The sequence below is a fragment of the Amphiura filiformis genome, chromosome 1, assembly GCF_039555335.1.
Source record: "Amphiura filiformis chromosome 1, Afil_fr2py, whole genome shotgun sequence".
In the NCBI taxonomy this organism is placed as follows: domain Eukaryota; kingdom Metazoa; phylum Echinodermata; class Ophiuroidea; order Amphilepidida; family Amphiuridae; genus Amphiura; species Amphiura filiformis.
In genome coordinates, this window is record NC_092628.1 from 84,800,427 (window position 1) to 84,824,384 (window position 23,958).

Here is a 23,958-nt window from a genome sequence, read left to right on the forward strand (position 1 = left end):
GTATGAAAATAAATGCAGCGTGAAAATGTCCACATTTACAGTACCATCACCTCATTCCAATACATCGAATTTTTGTATGAAATTCCAAAATCTGATATAATAGATATTGGAGTGTGTGACATTGGTTGGATATAGTAGCCCAATCACTAGCCTGGCTGTCAATTCCCCTAAACTAATTTCTAGTCACGTTTTTGATGCCATTTACTGAGTTTGCTCATGTACATTTTGTCAGTGTTAATGGTAAATAGGTCTCCATCGTGCCCGTGTTGTTGAGGGTGAGATGCCACACATGTCTTGCTAATGAGGAGGATGGGAATATACCAATAAAATCAAACCATGGTTACGTGGTTGGTGTGTTGGGTGTGTAGGTGGGTGTATGTGGGTGATGCAAAAGGTTCATTCTTACATATTAAGGCCCTATTAATATATACACAAACTAACACATAACAACAAAAATAACAAGATTAATGAGATTCTTACTTTCAGCGAGCCATTCCTCCTGAAGCTGATCAAGGTCTTGAAATAATTCTGAAATAAGGAAAAAAGGAAGAAAAAAATGCACATTAATAATTCCATTCAACATTTGAAAAAATTATTAGAGATGTAATATAGGGCCTAATAATTAATAAACGCCCAAAAGCAACACAATATATATATAAGAATACATCGAAACATGAAGACATCATGACTTCATGAACATAATAAAATATCCCCTATATTGAATTCCATTGAATTGAAATTTTCACTTAGATCTAAGCATTTTTGCACATTACCAACTATCATTGTATTCTAAGGAGATTTCTATCATTTCCTTATATTCAACTTCTAATCTTAAAAGGGAATTTTGTTCCAAATCATAGTCAAAAAGACATATTTGAATACTCTTTGACTTTTATAACTCATATAATTATTCCAATTTGCAGTCTATTTTTGAACTCTGATTGGTAATGGATGTAGGCCCTACATGCACGTATTGTTTACTATGCAAGTGGAAATGAGACCATTTTTTGTCCATGGAGATATTCATACCAATAATAGCATAGAAGTACCAGCACTTCCATAATCTCTCAATATCTTTCACTAGTCACCACCATTTCAATCCACCAAATTTTACACCTGAAATGTTTGCAAAATAGAATCACCTTGAAAATGGACTCCTGGAAAGAAAGGCTATTGTAATCTGCTGTCTGCCCTTGTACAATGTTTAAAGGAACAACTTTTCATGTTCAATGTAAAATACTAGTAGTCATGCCCCAGGCATTATGATGCTGTGTATACATTTGTGTTCACATGATGGTCACCATTTTGGAGTTATGGTTCTAGAACAATGGGATTACACCAAATGCTCCACCAAAACTTCTGGGTCCTTTTATAAATTACAGTGGCATAAAACTAGATTTTCACATTAGAGGTGGCAGCCAGAGATAAATCTGTCATCATGTACAAATGATTGACTCATTTGGGGGGAAAAGTAGAAAGTACGACACAAGGGTTCCAATCCCACTCCTACCCCTTCATCCCCCATGAAATTTTTTCCAAAATAGTTGCAAATACACCATACTCAAGTGCCCTGAACCCCGGCTTTCATGGGTAGCGAATAATTCTTAAGGAAATATTCAGTGTAAGCCTTAACAATGTAGGCCATCTCTACATACATGCGGATCGTGGGTTTCTTTACTGGAAGTCAATTTGTACCGAAATTCCTACAATACAATATGCATATTCGCATAACAAAATAAATGGGTTAACCTCCAAACTGTGTCTATTGTTATGCAATATGTTTATTTCCATGTGGGAAGGAATTTCTGTACAAACTGAAGTTCCAGTACAGAAAGCCAGCATCCATCCTTGGTATAAACCATCACATCATGGCAGCAATATCTCCGATGACTTTTTACTCATGTGAACATGGCTTACAGATGGAAATATTCACCTTGTAATAATAGTTGTATTACACCTTGATATCTGGTGTAACATAAACAGTCAGGTAACCTTCCCTATGAGTATATTTCATGTTATTCAATGTGAACAAGACTGCTATACCTTCAGGCTTCAATCTCCGCATACTGACTGGTTCAACATTAATGTTACAAGCATCGGTGCGCATATTTAGTCTGCCAGTTACGCTTGTCATCATGGCCTAATTTGCATTGAACTTCTCCCCGTTTGGCAACTCAACAGACTAAATTTTGCTGTGTAGTGTGTAGGCGAACATGAGCGCTACATGTTTTTTGTACAATTACGACAATGTTACAAATTCTATACAGAACGGGTATTATCGGCCTGTCTTATTTACACAACATTTAATATGCATACATGTGTGTCTACTTCCATAAATAGTTGATTTCATTCTGTCACCACCTCTTTCTTTTTATAGGCCTAGTCTGGATATGAAACAAAAGCAAATGGCCATCTTTTTTTACTGAATTATCCAAAACTTAGGTGAGTTTGAACATCAAGAAGAGTCATGGATTTCATTTTAGAATGTGGACACAGTTTGTTTCACATTTTTGTTTAAACTACTGAAAATACTTGTGTTATTTTTCTTACCATTTTCCCCTTTACGATACAAGGTACACGCTATTGATTTTCAAAAGATGGCTTGTTGTGACAACACATAACTGGCCCAGAGTAATATTCGCTGAAGTGCATACGAGCTACTTGCGCTAGGAACCATCGTATTGACCAAAATGTAAATGTCCTTTCCTTGATTGTAGGGCCAAATTCATATGCAACTCACCCTATAGGCAATCATGGCAATATGTGAGTGTCAAAACAACAGGGCCAGGTATTATACTGACAGGGTTCTTGTAATGAGAGAAATTTGTGGTTATTTGTCCCTGTAGTTTCCCTAAAAGAATAGAAATGCTATGAAAGGTGTAGAATTCAAAGATTATCAATATGTGACACAGGCATTTGCATGGAGAGGATGCTTTTTTAGAAAAGGACTTTTAGAAAAGGACAGCTATGAAGATGGAGACTGAGATGATGATGAAGATGAAGATGGAAAATTGGAAATAGAAGTGGAGATTTAGATAGAGATGATAATGGAAGTAGAGATGGAGAAGATGATGATTATGGAGAAGGTATACATCTAGATGAAGATGGAGTGGACTCAGTGGAGATGAAGTGGACATTATGATGGCAATGCCATTGACGTCTTATAAAATGTAAAAATTATAACACCATTTTTATGTGAACTTGCATTAAACCCCATCAACAGGCCATTACTTCAACTTCCTTTGAAAAACATTCAATTTATATTGTTCACACTTTGACTTCCATTTTATAGATTTATTCATTAATAAAACTTGAGAAATGGCTATTTTGTTTTTAAAAATATCACTTTTTCTTTACACCTTGTTTGTCAGTCACGGCAATGATAACACAAAGTATCAGAAACCTCCGTTTTGATTACACATGTAGACAGACACAATTCAATTTGCTTGCACTCAAATTAAAAATGGTTACAAAACCAAACAAATAACCTTACAAGCCATTAACTGGTCATATTAATTTTGACAGCACATGTCACGTAGCCATGAAACCGGCAAAACAATGTCCGGGTTTTCAAGTCATTCATAAATTCTTCATTTCAGTCATTGTGCAATATATCATGCATGATATTGCACACACATCATCCATACATATCCCTTGCACCAACAAAACCAATAAAATAGCCTGCAGGCATGAATTGAGAGAATACGACATGAAAAGAAAATTATGAAAAGCACAACCGAATAAACAGCAAAGCGTTTGCCTGATCTAAAGATATAGGCCTAGTCCGTAAGCAAAGCACACTGCCATGACTACATGTTCAATTCTGGTCTGAACACAATGGACTTTTTTTTATTATTTCCTCACTCGTAGGTGTAGCACAAAATAATTTCTTTCAATTGCTCCAAAATATAATTATTATTAAATATGAAATGTTATTATTATTATTATGAGGAAATGTAATAAGGTAATTTTCAATTCGGAAACATGCAGGATATTTTTCTTACTTGGTTTCCGAGAAGTGCACTGCTTATTATTTACAATTCAAAATGAAATTGATTCAATTAAGTTTGAGCAGAAATGAAACCGGATCTTATTTTTTCTAATAAACCAATAAAAATGAGAATGTTATGTAACTCAGAAGGGCTTTCAGAGTTTTGCGGGGGGCTTAATGGCTAAAATCGCTGCACGGCCGATTTTACATGATTTTTAACCAAGTGCGGGGGGGCTTCAGCCCCCCAAAGCCTCCCTGGACATGCCATTGGCTATCCCAGGGCTTCTGCAGTGCTCAGCACCTGATGGGACCAGACCCACAGGAGAAAATAACTTAAAATCAGCTTAAGGGGGTACTACACCCCTGTGGTAAATTTGTGACTATTTTTGCATTTTTCTCAAAAGATAATAACACACTGGTAACAAAAGATATGTATATTATTGGGGCAAGGAATCCAATTACCTCACTGAAATTTCAGTGACTCAAGACAAGCGGTTCAGTATATATGATAGGAAACGAGGTACATCCTAGCGGTACCTTATTATTTATCATAAATAACAAACCGCTTGACTTGGGTCACTGAAATTCCAGTGTAGTAATTGGATTCCTTGCCCCTATAACATACATAACTTTTGTTACCACTGTGTTAATAGTTTTTGAGAAAAAAGCAAAAATAGACACAAATTTATCGAGGGGTGTAGTACCCCCTTAACTATAACTATTATAGGTTATAAAGATTATGGAGAATTGAACTTGTGCCACTGATATAACTTGTGTATACATCGATCTGTAAGCTCCTATAAATACGCTTCAACTATTCATTTAAAGTACAATTGAATCAACACATCTGAAACATCAAACACCAAATGAAAATGAACAAGCTTGATAGAAAAAAAAGTGATGTGTCTTGCACATGCACAGCGTATTAACTGGCTCGCTATCACCCTGACTATTCAGTGGCGATTAGATACAATCAATGCTTGTGGTTATTTAACCATACTACTACTAGTTACTACTGATGATGATTGTTGGAATTTAATATAGTGCTAAGTTTGAGTAATAACAGTTTTAGCAATGGAATCAATATTTGTTTACAGAACTATAAAGTAAACAACGATATGGCGCAATTATCGGCTTGTTTTCAACCTGGAACCGAGTGAACTGATGTATTATTCAAGTGTTTTAAAAATCTTGCAAGAAATCAATACGTATGATTTTTAAAAGCACTTGTCACAAGATTGGTTATCAAAATGAATTTTGTTGTTATTTTAGTTATTGACGGTTGAAAGTCATAACAGTAATTAACAATTTACTGTCAATCTGGTGTGTACATTTTGAGAACCTATGATGATATGAACAAAATGAAAAGATATAAAAAAAGATCTGAGCTCTCGTTAATGCTGCATATAACTAGCCTGTTTATGTCGGTACGCATACTTCCTTTAGCATTTTTTGTACATGTACTTCAACATACTGTTTTTTAAGTTTTTAATTTTTTCGGTTTTGTAGTGTCCCTGGACCTAGACCTAAATGCTAGGATCCTTCATGGTTGACCTAAAAAAAAAAAAAAAAAAAAAAAAATTCAAGATATTTTGTATTTTTAATATGAAAATTGATACATAGTTTTCATGTCATACTCTATTAATGATTTCACAATGCATTCACATTCAATGCATTTTGAAATCATTAATAGAGTATGACATGAAAACTATGTATCAATTTTCATATTAAAAATACAAAACATCTTGAATTTTTTTTTTTTAATTTCTGAAATTTTTCGAAAATTTGGGGGTGGGACTTTACTCGAAGGTGGGACTATACTCGCGTCAGTACGGTAATATAAACTTCATAGATGTCCCACTCTTAACAAAAGTTTAGCCGAGATATGCATTTAAAAAATAAAACAAATCTTGTAAGTTGCATTTCAGCAACATTACCGGCATCACCAAAAATAAAGACTTATACTTATGTGATGAGGAAGTACTTGATGTAGACTCATTTAATAAATTAAAGCGGAAGCACTCTCTGCCCAATTGGTCATCCATCCATAGCTAATTTCTACAATTCTGACTCATTTTTAGCTAATTTAGCATTTATCTTCTGACTGAAGAGTGAAGATGGAATCACAGTAGGTTAACAGGCTCTTATAACACCACCATATGGAGTACAGGATGACAAAGCAATAATAATTTTGCCAATTAATTTGTTTAAATGAAATGCACAATTTGTATTCCGAGCATTATGATGGGATTGTAAACAGCTAATTCAAAGTAGCACTGATTCAGAGAGGTGACTGTGCAAGACATTCCCTGGCACTTTTTGCCTAGTTATCACCCAATGGCCCCCTATTTCCCCTTAATTAAGGAACTAAACCAGTAGCATCCCCAACCTAGGATTTGCCTCCCCTTGTTAAAAACCAACATGGAAATTTTTAAGACCCCAGGGCTAACATTTCTGCATGCCTTCAATATCCATCTATCTGCTTCACTATTTTAATACACAAAAACACCCAAATTCAAACAAATTAACAAAACCCTTAAACTTGTGAGTGTGACTTCTGTCAACAGCATATAAGGCAAATCTAACTTTGTTTTAACTTAAGTTTCAGCAAACACTTTTGAAATTGAATAGAAATCTATGACAAAACTGCAAAAACTCACTTAACCACACGCAAAATCCATATAAACCAGCCAACCATGAAATGCCAACTTGGACCAAAACACACGGCAGAAATTCAATCTTTTGGATTTTGCTATGAAACAATGGGACTTCCGACTGGGCCATCTGTCCACTTAGCAAGTGCAGCGTAAATTATGATTTTATTAAATTCTTCCTAATTTAACCAAGTATGAATAAATAGTGAATTGATGTGCAAAGATTTAATCTATATTAATGCATTAAGATCACAATGCCAAACCCATGTGACTGTCAATATGTCATTTTTTTTAAATAAATAGTTACTTTTTACCTCAATTTGACACTACATAATCAATAGCTAAGTCTAATTGATGGTAAAATGTTTTATTCCACAATTTAAGCCACAGGTTTCCACATTTTAAGCAATTTGCTTGGAGATCATTACATGCATTATGATGATGTGTATATAATTAAGTCAAATCAGAATTAAGAACAAAACAGATGACTTCATTCAGAATAGTCTTTGCAACTTGTTTATAGAAACATAAAACATCTACATGTACCAAAAAGATGCAAGATTCTTTTTGATGTGAGAAACATTCATGTGCAAGCACTAAACATGCTCAGCTCAATCAAGTATCAAAATATGTTCAAAGATGCTGGGCTTCATTATACAATGTGGTGATCTGTGTTTGACTCTGAGCCTTTGCTCACAAACAGTTTAGTGCTGCTTACTGCTGATTGTCTGATAAAACCTACCTTGTGGAGATGATCCTGGCTGCAGAGGCTATTCTACAGGTAGGCTGATTAGCATACTTCACCTCAGGTGTATGGAGAATGGAGATCTCTGTCTTTCTGAATGATGAAATTTGATGTACCTTACTGATACTACATATTTCTTGGCAGCCAATATCAGTGACTGTCAGTGAAACACATTGGCAAACAATGCTTTTTTAAGAGCTTTCTAACAAATAAATCTTAACTATGTACAAGTACATGTAACCAGGGATATCCTTGATGTAACTTAGATAATTTCATTCTCATATATAGCAACTAGGTGTGGTGCCTGTATGCTTCTGAGATTTTGTGTGTTATCTTCACAAAATAGATGGTGATTCCAAGACCAATTCAATTCACAGATGTCACACGGTTTACCCCAAAATGAATTAATACTCAATGAGTGAGATCAGTACCAAGATTAACAGATCAAAGCCCAGATTAACAATCAAACAACAATTGTCATTATCACGATTATGAATCCGCGAAACCAGTTCATAGCCAAGCAAAGGTTGATGAGTTATCTGCATACCCTACCATGACAAGCTCATTTCAAGAAGATTTCAACCAAAATCCAGCAAGTCTTAGCCTCAATCGATGGATTATCCTCCTCAAATTGAAAATACTCAAAATTGGGAGAAAATCTTTAAAAAAACATCATTACTGGATGCACCTGGTGAAGAATCAGGCACATTAAGTATTTAAAAGTTGCCAATGAATATCACTCATCCAATTTTAGGCTTATTTCCTCTTGTCTAATAAAGGTTGAACACTACAGCAGGAAATTTTGCGATTAAGACAAATTGTGCTGTGACACTTCAACAGATTAACTCGGCTTACTTTCTTACACATACATGCTGGATACGTTTCAAACCAGGCCTACTTTCTAGCCTATATACGGTAAACCTCGTAGAGTTCACAACTGTCAACTTGATTTAGATCACTTTTGTTAAGAAACACGAATCTAGAGAGAACAGCTACGGTTTACTTTACCGATAATCTATGGCGTAATTAACAGGGATCATGGTGCATTGATTAAGACCCAAATTAATCTTTCAAATAAGGGGAAGTCATTCATTGATGATCGAGGCAACTATATGAATTGGCTGCCAAACTCAATGTCAATGTGGGGTGTCGAAAATCCATTCAAGTAGAAGTTTTTCCTGATGTTTTTTGATGTATAAAATGTTAAGAAGTGAGATTTTCTTCTCATTTCAGATGGGTCCTGTTAAATTAATTTATTTTCAAGAACTTTTACCATTTTTGTTTGTACCTTGCATCTTAAAATGTTAATGCTGAGATTTTCTTCCATTTCAGCTAGCTTTAGAAGTCATAAATTCTGGCATTTTGTTAGTTTAAAACTTTGCTAAAATTTATAAAAAAAGTTCCTCTCAATTTTTTTATTTTGTAAAGACATCTGATAAGTATATCTGATACTGAACATTTTTTTAATGAAGTTTGAACATTGTGTAATGCGCTTGAAGCTGTGGTGTTACCATGGTAACAGCATTTTGGCTTTGGAATGTGAAGTGCAAATTTTGAAATACTACATTTAATACATTTCAAATATTTTTAAAAAAACCTCATGCACAATTGCATTGCAATAGGTCAATTACTTCAAGTCTGAAGACTTTGTTTTCACAATTATTTAAGTGCACACTGTTTGAAACGTGACTGTGTGGTGATAGACTCAATACATATTCAGATATGATCAATAATGACAATATACATATGGGATCATGCAAAATGAGTCAGTAGTCCAGCAATTGTTTTTTTTTTTTCATTTCAATTTTGATATTTGTTTTTGACCATTTGTCTAATTTTAAGAAACTGTAAAATGCTAAATATTCCATTTGAAATTATAGTCAGCTTCCTTGAGTAATTGTTTCATTAAATGAAAAAATAAAATGTGAATGCATCTTTTGACCATATCTAAAAAATCAACCTTAGTGACAAAGGGATGTTCCTCATGTAGTGAATGATCACATGTATGTACACGCAGTGTATGACAACAATTTGAGGGACTTTTTTTAAAATTTCTAAGCACGTCTTATTACATAGAATTTGTTATGAGCACGCCTTATTACATGGAATTTGTTATGCTGTAAATGAAATTTTCAATAACATTATTTAATACCGGTATATGCCATGGAGTCAGTAAGCAGACACCTATGTGGTTCTTGGGTCTTTAGTTGGGTCCCAATATGCATGTCAGGGGCAGGCCCGTACGCAGGATTTCATTTGGGGGTGCTGAATTTGAAAAAGTGGACTTTTTCCAAAGGGGGGGTGGTGATTCTGAAATGTGGGACTTTTTGTATACTTTTCCAAATTTGGGAATCCCCCCCCCCTGCGTACGGGCCTGGTCAGGGGTGCTGACAAGTGACAAAAAACTGCTCATAAAACACCTTGCAACCTGCAAAGATCTTTGCCATTCGCTGTGAAAAAATGGAAGCCAAATCCACTTTAAGTCAAATATTAACAAAAGTAAATATGAGTAGATTTATCGTTGTCAGTGGCTTGTTTACCCTATGTGACGTCAGGCCCATTGGAGAATTGTCCAGTGGACCCTTCAATAAATGTCATGCATCTCCCGCATCACTTTCTCTTTGTACAAGTTCCATTGCGATGATGTTGGATATATATATTGGCTCAAAGGTGTATTTGGCCAAAGTCCACTAGCTACTTCCCTACATTTTTTAGGTAAGGTATATGGTGATGTACCATACAAGGATTGTAAGCCAGGAGTTCTCAACTATATTTGCTAGCAGGCCATGGAAGGTCATTGATTTGTGTTTGAGGGCCTGTGCAAGGGCAAACCACAATGGGCCCCATCTGGCCTGTGGGTCGCCTATTGAGAACCCTTGATATCAGCTATACCGATATCGATACCATTTTGGTGTAGGGTTACTTTGATAGAAGTAGGTATAGTAAGCCTATAAATGTGCTTGTTGTGGACATCAGATGTACTGTAAATAAATAGCAGATTCCTGAAAATGTCCATCTTTTAATTATATAGGCAATAGGCATGTAGGCATGTGTCTTTCAAAATTAATGCCCTTGCACTTTTGTCACCGTTTAAAACAATCATTTGAGCCTACCCACCCACCCACTCACTCCTTTGTTTTTCACTTGAAACTGTATTTTCCCCTCATAAAAATATCCTCTTTACTGGACAAACCACTAGTATTTGACCAAATGATTCCTGCATTCACATCCAATTACAGGCTATTAAGAAACCACAGAAACACATAATCCAACCACAGTATTCAATTATGTGACATCAACAAATAAGTTTACTACTATCACTCCACACAAAGTTGTCCAAACACCCCCATTTGATGGTATAGAAGTACGGTATAGATCTTCACACAAAAAAAACATGACCTGAGCTGACCACCTTTTCAGTGACATCCACAAAACAAGTTAATTGCACAACATTTTGTACCCACTGGACTCAAATCTTCCAAATGGTCCACTTTTGTCATCATATCTAGGCTGTACAAAATGTAGTACAGGACATTTCAATATTTTTACATTTGCTTATGGGTCACATAGGGCCAAAAATTAATTTCAAAGATTAGTGTTTGATTGAGAGCCAAATACACCTTGTTTCACTACGTTTATTCTGGTGTTTATTATTGTACATTTCAGAACTGTTCAAGGATCAACCACAATTGGTCGTTGGGTCAGATCTGGCCCGCATATTGAGAACCCATTTAATTTGTTCAAATGTGCCCCAAAAGATCCAAATGTGAAAGGAAACTAGAATTATGCAGTTCGTAATTGGTGGCCCCCACACCCACAACAAAGGTTGGAAAAAATAAAGAATACTATCACAAGGCTAAGTTTGATATAAAATTGGACGGATGGAGTGTGATACCCGAATTTATCGGTCGAGCTAGAGTTTTCAAATATCATGCGAGACGAAGTCGAGCGTGATATTTGAAAACTCTAGCGAGACTGATAAATTCAGGTATCATGCGTAATTATCCGTCCAATTTTATCATTATTATGTCTTCAGAATCTATTTTTTGGTCAAAAACATGATTTTTGGTCAAAAATGCGATTATTGGTCAAAAATGATTTTTGACATGATTTTTGATTTAAAATGTGATTTTTGGTCAAAAATGTTTTTTTGTCAAAATGTGATTTTTGGTCAAAAATGTGATTTTTGGTCAAAAATGTGATTTTTGGTCAAAAATGTCAAAAATGTGATTTTTGGTCAAAAAAGTGATTTTTGGTCAAAATGTGTTTTTGGTCAAAATGTGATTTTTGGTCATGGCTTGTCACATAAACAACAAAAATCACACCAACAGAGACTTTACATATAAAGTATATGAACTATGCACTCTATGAAGAGGCTACAGATATGAAAAAACCCTGTAGCTCCAGGTGACCGATACACAAATTAATCGGACAGCTGGGTTATGTACAAAGGTATAGGATGCAAGATTCTGAAGACATAATAATGAAGTTGATCGGTAATTGCATTTAAGCTGGAGAGTGGATTTTATGGAAATGTAGGCAAAATATGCAAATAAACTCATTAATATTCATAAATATGCAAATAAACTAACACAAAACAATTCAGCACATCACATGAGGTTTGAGGTCATCTAAATGTTTTTGTAATTGCATAGTGTATTTTCCCATAAGTAAGAATCCTAGATTAGGGTTGGGGTGAATTATATGCAATCAACAGAGAGTCCATTTTTTGGAAGGGTTGAACTTGAAATCAACTTTCATGCAACCCAACTTGTAAAGTTTGCTTTCAGAAAAGTCCATATTTTACAAGTTCTCCACCTACTCAAACTAAATCTTTGCTACAGGCCTAGTAAGAATGTTTCCATTCATGCTTGAATGCTGGAAATGCTCAAAATAAATCTGGAAGTTTTTAGTTTGACCTTAGTTAAACTATGTAGTGCTTTTGTAAATAAACATGGAGGTTTTCATCCCAGACCTTGCCACAGTATATTCCCAAGGGGGTCATTCATCGCTATGCATGGGGAAATATAAACATGTAGGAAGTGGAACTTCCTATTTCATGATGATCATGAACTTGCAGTGTGCACTCCACAAAAAATGTATAATGTCTATATATAGATATATGTGATGATGAAGCTTGCCATGTACTAAAAATTATGATACAGTGACAGAAATGTGAACATTTCTTATTTCCATAGTTTAGCTGTAGGCCCTAATCATAATGTCCTGATGTTTACTTTGTGTAGGCCTACATAAATGTACATGTATGCCTACAGACAAATTCAATGAGCCAAGTGATGGTCAATATTCATTCGGCCATTTACTCGGGTCCATCTGCACCAAACTGGTGTTGAGACTGCTAAATTGGGTGGATAAAACCACTTTTATGTAAACATCAATCTTACATTGAAAATTGAATATTGTATTTCGACGTAAACTATCATCATTCTTTTGCCTTTTGTGTAACAACACCTGTGATGGAATGCCAGTTAAGATCCTCGCCAAGCCAGCATTATTACATTTTATATGTAAAAGGGATGATCATAGCATTATTAATATTATGTATCAAGTTTTACCATTGCATTGACTTTTGAATGGCATCAGCATTTATTCCAAATTCTATGCCATCGATATTTTTCCATCTATAGCCTACTACTGCAAAGTACAATATTTTCACGGCATTTTCATGCTACATGAAATTTGTGCAAAATTTATACATTTTCTTGAAGGCTTGTAGGCTATAGGAAAAACAAAATTTTATTACTGAGGATTAAATATCATGAATCTACATGTCACTTGTGATTGGTAAAATGTGCATGTACACAAATATTAAATGCTTTACAGTAGGCCTATATGTATTTGGTTGTTACATACTTTCTGAACTTATTTGCCTTGTTGATATTACTTCACTCTGCAAGGGGTATGTTTCTGCATTGGGATTTCAGTCACTGTCAGGGATCACCTCCGCTCAACCTCCGAACAAGTGAATCCGCAACCTTTTACACAGGCATATGAAAAATACACACCCAAATTATTATAAACTTGAAAGATTTTATTTCATTTGTGCAAAAATAATTAGCTAAACAATGCCCAATGTCATTTGAAACAATCAACTGAACAATGTGAAACAAATGTTGTTTCAGCATTATGATGAAATAAGCCAAATCCAAATCAAACATGCATTCAATGGTACCTGCAGCTAGCTTGTTTTTTTTGCATGAGTTATGTATGTCAGCATGCAATGCATTCATATTGTCAATTGATGTAAAACTTTTGAATGGGAAGTTGCACATGACCAATCAGGCCCATCTCCTGTCTCCATTATCTATACATTTATCACTTAGTTGATTTTTCAAGTTCAGCAAGCATTTTTTGTTTTATAAATTTCATTCTATCACTTTCTGTTGAATGAACTTACATACTTACAATTATTCTTGCAAAGTATATATTAGCCCTACCAGCTACATGTATCTACTTTAACTTTGTAGACTTTTGAAATTCACAAGAATCAACTTTTGATCCTAGCCAATCTTTGTTAATTTTGACAGCATCGATTTATAAATGTATTTGAACATATTTTAACCCTGCTTGAAGACTTCAAATAGTATTGCGTATTGCTATTCTGTTCTCTACTTATATCTGTCCTTCACATTCAATACTATATGAGTGAACACATGTTAAATTTGGGTATGAAAGTTTGTCTTTGTGCTTCCTATTATGATAGTGTACTGTAGTTAGTGTTCCTGCGGAAGGAAAGGCATCACAAGTCATCCTGAGACTCGGCTGAAGAGAGGAACACTTCAACATGCTGGTCACAAGAATTACACATTGTTGACCTGATTTATTTCAATGTTCCAATGATGTATGAATTGGCAACAGAAGTCAAAAAATGAAATGTTAACAGTGTCAAGCTGAAATCATTGGTTCCTTTCAATATGACTATTTTGCATTGGTTTGACTGTTGGACCATAGACCCTAGAAATTACAATTTCTAGGGTCTATGGTTGGACTTGGATCACTGAAATCAGGGGGGTCCTTCCAGTAGGACTTATTCATGTTATTAGCTGACATACAGGCCGACATTGTATTGTATACTATAGGGCCAATTGCTACCAACTAGAAACTGAGAACTCTAGTAAATTTGCATTGGTGTCAAGTTGAATGTCACACAGGTGCACAATTTGACATTTACAGAGCAGCTGTCTTTCAAGCTAACCCCTGTTTATTACTGACAGCTAGTTGTTGACTGCTATGTGCATGTATGTACATGTGTAAATAATTATTGATATTTTTGCACTGTTATCGAGTTTATTTTTGTTGTTGATGATGTAAGCCTACTAAATGATACTAAAAATCAAACGTAATTAAACATGATAATTAAATTACATGCACATGTAGCCATGAAGTGTCAAAAACTCATTTGTAAAGTAAAGCAATTGTCAATTAAATTAAATCAGGGCCGTGACACTCGTATTCAAACCCTGTATAACTATAAAAAGTGAAGTCACTTTACGGCAGTTTAATTGACATATCGGCAGTTTGAGTGACAGTTGCTAGGCTTTTTCAGTACACCTAGTAACGTCCTGGTAACGCTCAGGCACATTAGCCTAAAATTTACGCGACGTTCGCACAACAACGTTAGCGTTTTATGCTGAAGTGGAACAGACTTACCCCATATTCAATTGACAAGTTCGTATTTGATTGACAGTTGCTGGGCATTTTCAGTACACCAAATTTTTCCAAGATGGCGCCCATCGACTGCCAATTATTCGGACCCTTTCCGCAAAAATACAGCTTATTTAGCCAGTCTCGTCATGGGGTCCTCGGTTATAATATTTTCCTAGCATATTGAGCTAACTCCTCAGCTATTTGGTTTTTCACGATATGATAGTAATGGAAAGATTCGACCAAATGTTCGCCGTTTTTTCGCCATTTAATTTTTTTTTGGAAGCGATGACGTAAACATTGCATCATCTCTTCCACAGGTTATACACTCCTACACGCGTCGGGCCCAGCTAGGCCATCACATGCATGAAGGCGCATAGGCTGAATGACTGACTTCATTTGCGCAAACGAGTGGCTTATCCTATAGTATATTAGTACTCGAGAATCCTTGATTAAATCTACAAATTATAATTCAATATTGTTTTATTGACTCTGCAATGTAAGTCCTGTTTACAATCTACATTTTCATTCTATTCTTGGGGGTTACCAGGCGTTTGTGCTTGGTATAAATTCACTATTGGTGTACCCTTTTGGCATATGAGCCAGCATATACATTTGTATACCAAACCCACAATTTTTCATAACCCCCTCTGACTTAAGGGGGTAGGCCTACTACACCCCTGGCCAATTTTGTGCCAATTTTTTGCATTTTTCTCAAAAATTATAGTGCATTGGTGACAAGTAAGATATGTATATTATAGGGGCAAAGACTACAACTACTGCACTGAAAATTCAGCAACTCAAGGCAAGTAGTTATTGATTTATTGATCAAATATTGGTTTTCCCTCATTTTTGACTGTAACTCCACAACTTTTGTCTGTGCTGAAATAAAATTTTCAATGCAGTAATTGTAGTCCTTGCCCCTATAATATACATATCTTACTTGTCACCAATGCGCTATAATTTTTGAGAAAATGCAAAAATAGGCACAAAATTTAAGGGTGTAGTAATACTATAAAGCAAGATTCAATTTGGCATAGATCATGTAAATCAGAATATGAAAATGAAGCTCTGACTAACTTGAAAAGTGCAAATGTCCTGGAGGAGAAAAAACAATCAAATAATATATCTGCATGTATAGGTCATGATCATAAAGGCTAGGCATGAAAATAATAAAATACTTTAAAATATCCACATAAAAACTACCCATTCATCACCATCATAAAATTCTATGAACATAAATTAAATTTAATGATCCATTTATAAAATTTGATTGTTTCTGACTCCACAAAGACAATTTTGCAACAGGTCAAACAATTAATATAGCTTATGAAAAAACTCATATTCAATTAGCAAAATGTTTTTTATACTCCTAGCTTCAGATAAAAACAAGACAATCATTTGCTGGACATATATTTCAGTCAGTCGCTTTCAAACAAAACATTGCATTTTGTGTCAACTACTGCAAACTCAATATTCCAACAAGCCACAAACAAACAAATGATTATAATTATACTTGTTAATATTTTGATTTATGAGAGTATAAATACGAAAAAAAATTATATTGGAATATGGTCCCAAGGTCAGTTTGATACAATTTGCATAATTTGGTATATCATGTTCAGCGAACCAGAAATCCTCATTTTACTTTGTATTGACAAAATAATAAAAGAGGAAGTTTTTGATTATACGCTATTGTGTCTGATTCTGTCAATAAAAAAATTGTGAATGATGAATTGATTTTGGGTGTAAATTTGAAAAGCTAGCAAAACACTTCAAATTGTGATCATGTCTATGAATCTCTTATCGGCATCAATATAAACATTTCACTTACACAGCTTTTCCCCTCTCAAATGTAAACAAATTTCATCAATAATTTTGTTCTCTGTGCTAGGTTAGTTGAAAGTTGAAATTGCAAAAATAACATTTAAACCTAACTTAAACATTTATATCTAAAAAACTAGAAAACAGCGGAGATCAGAAAATATAACGAAATTCATTTTCCTACTTCCGGAGCTGGAACATAATCTCAATTTCCTGGGGATATTAACTCAAAATGTCCTTCCAAGAAAACAGGATCACTTCTCTTCAATTTGTTATGTGTTTCTTTATATTTTCAAATCTTACATTTCCCTCTACACACCAAATTTTCCAGGAATGCAGTTCCCAAATTCCCCACTTTTTCCAGGCCTGTTTGACACTTCTGTCCAAAACATCCAGAGGGAAATAAAAAACTTTTTTTTTTTAATTCCTTCATTCTTTTACTGAAAGTTCATATTGCAATTTGAACCCACATGTGATTGCACAGGAGTTGGGGTTACAACTGTACTGAATTTAATGTTTAATTATTACTCGCTCTTTAAAACTGATTTAATAAGTTTGGCATAGATGGGTCAGTTTAATTTTATTTGGCAATGACATTTGAGCTGACCATTTGGCTGCAAACTCATTCAATAATCTGGTGTTGTTGAGGACAAGGCTAGTAATTGAATGAGGGACGGTGGTCAAAGATGCTGGCTGAAGCATTGGTGGCTCAGATAAAATGAAGTAAAGCAGTACAGATATAGGCCTCAAATCATCATCATGAATATCAACTCCAATCACCACCTCCAGGATCATCATCATCCTCTTTATCCTCCTCATATCATCACCATGCACCACCATCATCAATTGCTATCACATCATCATGATGCTTGCAAAATACATAATAAACAAGACAATAATTTCCCTCCAAATCGCAACATTTCCTTGAAACATGGTTCCTGAGTTCCTTACTTTTTGCAGGCATGATCATCATCACCACCATGATATCAACTTCCTGAATGTTGAATTTATTGACTGCAATCAACTTGATCAAAAATTGATCATAAGGCCAAAAAAAAAATATTGTTGTGTTGCCCTCAAGTGGAAAAATGAGAAAATAAGACGGTCTGATTTTTTTTTTTTTTTAAACCTTTAGTTTTTAAAAAATCCCCTCAAATATTAAATAATGCTTGTTCAATTAGGGAACATTTGTCAATTTTGACTTCTGGATATCTGTTAGACAACAATTAAAGACTAGTCTTACAATAAAATTTTAAGTGAAAAACATTGAGTTTTTGAACAAATCTGTAAAAATCATCATTCCAAAAAAAAAAAAAAATTGCGCCCTGATTTTTCCGGATTTAGGGTAGGACGGTTGAGGGCAACACAACAATTTTTTTTTTTGGCCTAATGATGGCAAAGTGCAGCCATACATGTGATAGTACAACAAGGCCAACAGTTATAAATTTAGATTTCATATTTCAGACAAGAACATTTATTATCAGAGAGGAAAGGATGTCGGTCGTATTTTCCATAAGGCCAAGTAAAAAAAGATACAAGTTTCTCGTCCGGACTTTTTCAAAAAAGGAGGAGGCAGGGCTTTACTATTTACTATTTTTCAATTTTTTGCTATTTTTTCCAAGATGACCGCCATGCCAAATATGGCTGTTCAATGTATATTTAATCACCGATATTGTGCTATTTGAGTATACTGATGCAATGTATGACAAAACAAATGATTTGTATAGCATGTTTCAAAACTCAGAAACAGTGAAACTGTACATTTGTTCAGCTTGACAAACGTTTTAATTACTTTATTTTTCCTCAATTCATCGAAATTGTTATTTTCATCGCTAACAAAATAAAAGAGAAACATTTCACATAATTTTGGAAATTGAACATTTTTTCTAAAATTCTAAAAATACCAAGAAAATACATTCGAGAGGAAAAGCTTGTTTCTTCTGGGTAAGAATTTTTTTTTCTTACATGCAACAGCTTTTTTATTGCACGTTAGAAATTTGATAAATATGTCATCATATACAAAATGCATGCATGGGCCTATTTATCAAATTTCTAACCTGCAAGAAAAAGCTGTTGCACGAAGAAAAAATTCTTACCCAGAAGAAAAAGCTTTTGCACTTGAATGTATTTTTTGGTATGTTTAGAATTTTAGATTTTTTTTTTAATTTACAAAATTATGTGAAAGGTTTCTCCTTCCTATAATTAGCCATAAAAATTTTGATGAGATGAGGCTAAATAAAGTAATTGAAACTTTATTAATTCATGCATTTACTAACTTAGTTTAAACGCTAAATATAGGTCCGATTTTGGGGTTGAAATCAATTTTACACCTCAATCTCTTTTGGGGGTTGGGGCAAGGTGTTTGGATAGTTGGGTTTGTATACATGTAGTAAGGTTTGGGGGTGGGTTAGAGTTGGGGAAGGGTAGGAAAAACAGTTTAAAACTTAAAAAAAAAATTATTAAAAAAAAAAAAAAAAAAAAAAAAAAAATCGATTTTTTTTTTATTTTTTATTTAAAAAAAAAAATTTTTTGAATAGTAAATAGTAAAAAAAAAGGAGGCGGCGGCCAAAAAGGAGGCGGGCGGGGACGAGAAACTTGTATTTTATTTTACTTGGCCTAATACAATTACGCAAATACCACTGGTCATTAATCATATCCAAATAAAAGAAACAAAATTCAGATAAGTCCGCTTGCTTAATCGGCGCAAATTGAGTGAATCGGATGTTTAATCAGAAGAATAAATAAACAGCTTTGAGTCCAAAGTTTAATATTATATCATTTTCTAGATAACAAAGTCATGGGATAGTAAATGAACACAGTGAAGATATAATTGTTATCATTTGTCATATCTATATCAATTGTAAATACCATTAATAAAAACTGCAGAGATACTGACATTTTAATACTTAAACCTTTGCAAATAATGCCACCCCCTCCCCCCAATTTGGCTTACATTTTACAATTTCACATTACATGTAGGCTGCAAGTGCAAGTTGATGTTGGTACCGCCTAATGTGCGGATCCGGATGCAAATTTCTGTGCCTTAGGGCTTGAATTTTTGGACTCTGCAAAATTGTCTACAAGTCTAAACACACATGTACTTCTTGTATGATTTTGCAGAGCTGCCAAAATTATTGCAGGCTAATGGATGTGTGCAGTATTTGTTAGTAATTGCAGAGGAGATGAGAACAGTTTTTTGTCCTCAAATTGACACTTCAAACAAAAAAACCATTTCTTAAGTACCAGGAGTTGATGTTTATAAACAAAACTGCAGCAACAAGACAGGTTATAAGTTTATTCTCATGGTAACAAACAGATCAGTGCAGTGGTACCCCCCCCCCCCAATTCCTGTTCATGTATTTAAGTCATCCTTTGCCAATACTAAGCACAGAGAAATTATTTTTCATACAATTTGCCACAAGCTCATCCAAATAAATTGTAGCACAGTATACATGTGCATGTTTAAACAGATGAATGAAGAAATTACAAAGTTCACTTTATTCATTTGAATGGGAGATAACACAAAGATCTGATTTATGACTGGCATGCGTAGTAACCAACAACTTTGACGTATTTGTTAACAAACAAATACTGCTATCACTCTGCTTGTGTTTGCATTTTTCTTTGGTAAACACATCAGTAACCAATTATAATTTGAAATATTATTGCAGCATTTTTTATTAAAAGTTGCAACAACACTAATGATGGAGACATTTCAAATTTTAACATCAAAGGTCTTTCTTTAATTTTATTTTGATATCACAGGAGAACCTAATGTGTCCTGCATGTAAGCATAAAGATACAAATTACACAAATTTGTGTACTTTTTTGGTTTTGCTCCCTAGATAATGCTTATTAGGATGCTTATAAATACATCTCATAATTGGCCTACAATCCTAGAAAAAAGGTCAGCACACTTGGTATATATCTTTGCCCCTGCTCTCCCAATTCAATGTTGGACAACGCCAGTTGTGCTGTCAACCGGTCCGTGAGACTCTCCAGCATTGAAAGATGGGGAGTGGGGAAGGATGAGATACAGGGGGAGTCTGTGCTTCATATATTGCACGCATGTTCACCCGCCTTTCCAATTTTGATAGGGCATGCATCACATCACATGGTCATCTGATTGAGATTCATTAGTTTTCATGTCATGTAGATCCTACATAGAATATTTGTATACACGTACATGTTTGAACATGACCACAAAGTCATGATAATATAGATACCCGCATCAACAGGTCCATCAAATTGATTAATTAATTTGTCATTCCAAATGCATTTACAATATTTGCAAATAATGCAGCAAAGCTCCGCAAGCAAGCTGTTTATTTGGCTAATTAATGGAGTGCACATTTCACCATTACATGTAGATGGAGGTGGGCATAAGAACTAGTTAGCATCTTCTTCAGGCATGACTGGTGTGCAGCGGAGTTACCAGTCTTTTACCAGATTCATATCTCTCCTTCCTTTATTTCTTTTTGCCAATAAATATGTTGGACTTATAATTATTTCTAGTTCTCATACCCAAACATAGCACTGGACACCTGGAAATGTGATCCAGTTCTATGGAAGATGATATTGCCCCATTTCATAAGATACATGCATCTAGGTAAAATATGTCAGAACTGTGTCAGTATACCGTATTTGCATGCATTGCAAGTTGGGTCTGATATGGAATCATTTTGTGTTACATGTAATCTGATTATCACTCCCATTTAGTAATACTAATACTGGTACACTACCCTTCCATATTTTAATTCTGAAAAACAAATTGTATACAGGAGTTTTGTTTATCAGGCTAATATTTGAGTTATGGACACACAAGTCATAATTTTTAAACCTTACTTAGTCACTTACAAGTTTCAATTTTTTATGTATACACAAAACATAACATTACTCAACAGGAAAAGGCTCTCCCAATTTTTTCCCAAACAGCCAAATGTGGTGATTATCAGAATTTTACTTTTATTGATATTATACATTGTACCGTGCCAAGTTTGTTGGCTACATGTAGTCTGGTTTACCTGTCATATTGTGAAGTATGCCCAAAATAACTACCTGCAGCTCAAAGGAAATCCACATAAATTATCCAATCCTTCCTCACGATGACAATATTAATGAAATCTTTCCCATTTGGAAACGATTAAAGGTCTGCTCAATAATATTGTGACTTAATGTACATGTATGGCCAAATCAAATACATGTATCTATGAGAGCGTACCTGTATCCATACTGATGAATTCATTTAAAAAGCTTTAAAAAAGTGCTGCTGATTTATTGGAATGGTAACACTATTATTACATGTACTAATTGTACTTGTACTACCAGTACCATCTAAATTTCCTATATTAAGGTGGTACTACACCCCCTGATAAATTTTGTGAATAATTTCGCAATTTTCTCAAAAAATAACTACACACTGGTAACAAAGGTTTTAGTATATTATAGGGGCAAGGAATCCAATTACTTCACTGAAATTTCAATAAATCAAGACAAGTGGTTCATTATATGTTAAGAAATGAGGTACATTCTAGCGGTACCTCTTTTTAATCTTAAATAATATACCGGTACCGCTTGTCTTGAGTCACTTAAATTACAGTAGGCCTATAGTAACTGAAATCTTTGCCCCTAAATATACATAACTTTTGTTACCAGTGTGTTATTATTTTTTGAGAAAAATGCAAAAATAGTCTCAAATTTATCGTACCACCTGAAATGCCCCTGAAATAAATGTCCTCCCATACTTTTTGCTAGGCTTAAATTTTTATGTTTTAAATAGACAAAAATTAATCAAATATTGACGAAACCGTATATTACAATGTACTACATTTATGTACAACCCATATGAATTGACTGCCATGGGATTGAACCCTCATTGTATAGATTTGATACTTTCTTCAAAACAGTAGGCCTACATAAAAAGTTTTAAATATGTTTTATAAATTTAGAAAATTTCTATAGTTTTTGATTGTTTTTTAAAAACAATTTTTGTTGTTTGGGAAACATTTAATTAGCAACAATTATAATGTCCATAAGATTAAACTCAAACAGTTTTAGTACAAATTTGTTAACAATCTCACATCGCATGTACATTGTATCTTTGGCCAATTTCTTGAAATATAAATCTGCATTGACTGATAATAGTGATCTTGATCATCACTTGATACACATCTTTAATAACCTTCTAATGATCATCATGCATGGCCTTCCATTTCATGATCCCCTGACCTTCCTTGATCCCAGTCAGCTGGACACAATTTATGAAAGATTAAAAACAAAATACCCTATGTTTACAGACCTACCTTTCGTATCCTTTTCTAAATCCGATTTGTCTGACAAACAAGCTCCATTCCCAGTGCATTCCACACTAGGAGGCCTTTCATCTACATCAGGTACAGTCTGCAAAAAACACAGAAAAATATATTAATATCATGATTTCTTCAACTTTTTCTACGCGGTGACAAGAGAGGATTGACAGTATGCTAATGAGGTTATTGACAAGGCCATTGCGTTCATTCACAAAAATTGAAGCATAGCCAAAACATGGCCGCCCCTGCATTCACCAGTGCACTGTCAATATACCACAAACCACGAACTTAGGATGACATTTTTAATGCTTACCTGAAGGTTTATATAGGGGACCTCCTGGTCGTAAAATCCATCGATATGATCCCCCATATTCAGTTGATCTTCGGTAGATGTCCTAGCCGATTTACGGGGTAATATCTGAGGAGAAAATTCACGGAGAAATCGCCATTATTTTCCTATCCTCATCACTGTACCCAGTGTTGCCAAAACTTTTCAGCATCAAGGCGCGGCGCATTGACTCGCCAGGCCGCGGTAAAGGATTCTCAAGTAGCCCAATTTTTAAGCTTCCAAAAAAGCGCCCAATACCGGATATTTGGGCGGATTTACCCAAATTTAGAACGCAAAACACCCAATTGGGCGGAAAAGCACTTGACTTTGAAACTTCCGGTACTTACTGGGAAGTTACTGACCGATCAATAAATGGTCACAAAACCCATTGTAATTTCAATTTGGAGCTTCAAAGACTCAAAACCTTTATAAATCGGCTAAAT

At 34.6% G+C, this 23,958-nt stretch overlaps 1 protein-coding gene across 1 annotated transcript in view; it reads right to left on the reverse strand.

Annotated features, from left to right (window-relative positions):
- LOC140155364 (ETS translocation variant 1-like) overlaps positions 1-23,656 on the reverse strand; it is a 103,622-nt gene extending 79,966 nt beyond the window's left edge. The window contains exons 1-3 of the mRNA XM_072178183.1: positions 23,501-23,656; positions 23,182-23,278; positions 481-528 (exon numbers count right to left, since the gene is read on the reverse strand). Of these exons, the coding sequence (XP_072034284.1) occupies positions 481-528; positions 23,182-23,278; positions 23,501-23,557 (202 nt within the window). The 5' untranslated portion in view covers positions 23,558-23,656. The remainder of the gene's footprint in view (positions 1-480; positions 529-23,181; positions 23,279-23,500) is intronic.
- Positions 23,657-23,958: the final 302 nt, after the last annotated feature.